This window comes from Frankliniella occidentalis, unplaced genomic scaffold, assembly GCF_000697945.3.
Source record: "Frankliniella occidentalis isolate FOCC.00 unplaced genomic scaffold, Focc_3.1 Scaffold307, whole genome shotgun sequence".
In the NCBI taxonomy this organism is placed as follows: domain Eukaryota; kingdom Metazoa; phylum Arthropoda; class Insecta; order Thysanoptera; family Thripidae; genus Frankliniella; species Frankliniella occidentalis.
Window position 1 is genome coordinate 286801 of NW_026267432.1, and position 1906 is coordinate 288706.

The following is a 1906-nucleotide window of genomic DNA, read 5'->3' on the forward strand; positions in this document are numbered from 1 at the left end:
TTGCAGGGGACTGTTTTCAAGGATCTTAAGATGCCGAAAAATTTGTACCAAAAGCAAGAGAAGGCCATTCAAAAGCAGTACAAATTTGGTAAGAGAACCGATGCTGCAATTGTTTAATGACTGCTGCGACATATTGTGGTCAGCTGATATACAATCACGTTGCACAGTGTCTGGCAAAAATTCCACTGGAAATACTGAGAATAGGAAGGATGGAATAAAAGCCAACCTGGGAGAAGGGTGAAGCATTGCCAAAGAATGAAGTGAAAGCAAATGCTAGTAAGTACCAGTTGAACTGGGATATGAGTTGATTGTCTCCTTTTTCTCTCATTATTTATGGTTTTTATTTTTGTGTCTATAGCTGTCCTTCAAAAAGAAGCGCCCAAAGGATGGATGGGAGATTTTCAAACAAGTTTTCATTTTCACATTTTGTACTAAGTACTATCGCTGTTACACTTAAACTGTTTGATACTCAAGTTTAGGAGCACTCATTAATCTTGCTGTACTTTTCAGAAACTCTGGCCTCTGCAAAAACTCTATCAGAAAAGGCAACGTTCACCAGCGATGTTAACGAAGACAAAGATGTGGCTGTAGATGGGAATAGAAGCAGGAAGCAAACTGCTTTCTATAGTCAGAACCAGCCTAATGAAGAGAATGATGAGAGACTTCTTAAGAGGCTCAGACTAAATCAAGGTACATGTTCCGTTTCTCCCACTCTCCTTGCCTGTTGCAATGCTTTTCTTATGATTATTTATTTTGATGAATGAATTTAATTTGTTTTAATTTGTCATGAAATTCAGGTAACAATGGTAACCTCCTTGGACCTGAACCACGTGTTTGAGTTGCCATGATCAAGGTACCAGTTGACTCCCCCTGTAATGCAGTATAAATGTATTTTGGGAGCCGTGCATCTTCAGTTTTCACTTCCTTTTTTACATGTCCTCGAAGACTATGGTGCAAGTGACTCAAGCAATCCTGGTAGTCCTTCTTCACACCAATTGGATTGGTCACCAGCTTTGAGTCCACTCCGCAGATCACTAGCACGATCACCATCATTCACCCATACTGAACAGCCCGAGCTTTGGTCCAAAGGCTTAACTCCATCAGCAGCTGCCAGTATGCAAGGTACAGACACTGCTCATATGTGTTATTTCACATGCTTTCAGGGAACTTGTGCTTGTCAGTTCATTTTATAAATTTTTCTTTTTCTGTTAATACAGGTATGATTACACAACATCAAGTGGCGTCAGGCATCAAAGAAGCCAAGAGAACGGGTGGGAAGGAAATCACAGCCAACAGTAAAGTGCCCTGGATGTTTAGCAGTGTACTCTGGCAACAGGTCTGGACTTGGCGCTCTGGGCCATCATATTATTAATAGTCACAGAAAGCGCGCAATGCTCTATAGAAGCAGGCTGCGAGCTCAGTTTAGTGCCTATTTTACACAAGCTGAAAAATCAGACTAAAGATTCATTGTCAATTTTTCTGTGTAAGGGTGAAAACATTTGTCCTGATTTTTGTTTGTTTAGAACAAGTCTGAACAACTACTGTTTAGTACATTGAAGTGCCACAACATGGACTTCTTTGTGTACCTATGTGAGTGTGTTAGACCAATTATAATTGACAAAACCTTGTGTATTAAGGAATTGAAGTCAGGTATGCTGTGCATTCATACTAAGAGTAAGGAGACAATTTTAATGAAGTGTTTATCAGTGTCACGTTTTATTAGGTCTTCTGTAATTTTGTATCTCTGACGGGTATGTACTGCTCCCGAGAAAAAAAGTGTAGTGTTAACTGTGATTTCTATTGGGATGAAATGTGTTGCTGAAGAAATTTACTACAACTTTCTTGTGCAGGTACATTACATTCAAATGAATACAAGACTTTTGTACTAAATCGAAGCCTGTCATCA

General features: G+C 39.5%; 1 protein-coding gene across 1 annotated transcript; it reads left to right on the forward strand.

The window, feature by feature from the left end:
• Positions 1-521: 521 nt before the first annotated feature.
• LOC127751003 (uncharacterized) lies at positions 522-1890 on the forward strand. Its single transcript, XM_052273859.1, has 2 exons — positions 522-1122; positions 1218-1890. The coding sequence occupies exons 1-2, from the start codon at positions 876-878 to the stop codon at positions 1370-1372; spliced, it is 402 nt and encodes a 133-aa protein (XP_052129819.1). The 5' UTR covers positions 522-875; the 3' UTR covers positions 1373-1890.
• Positions 1891-1906: the final 16 nt, after the last annotated feature.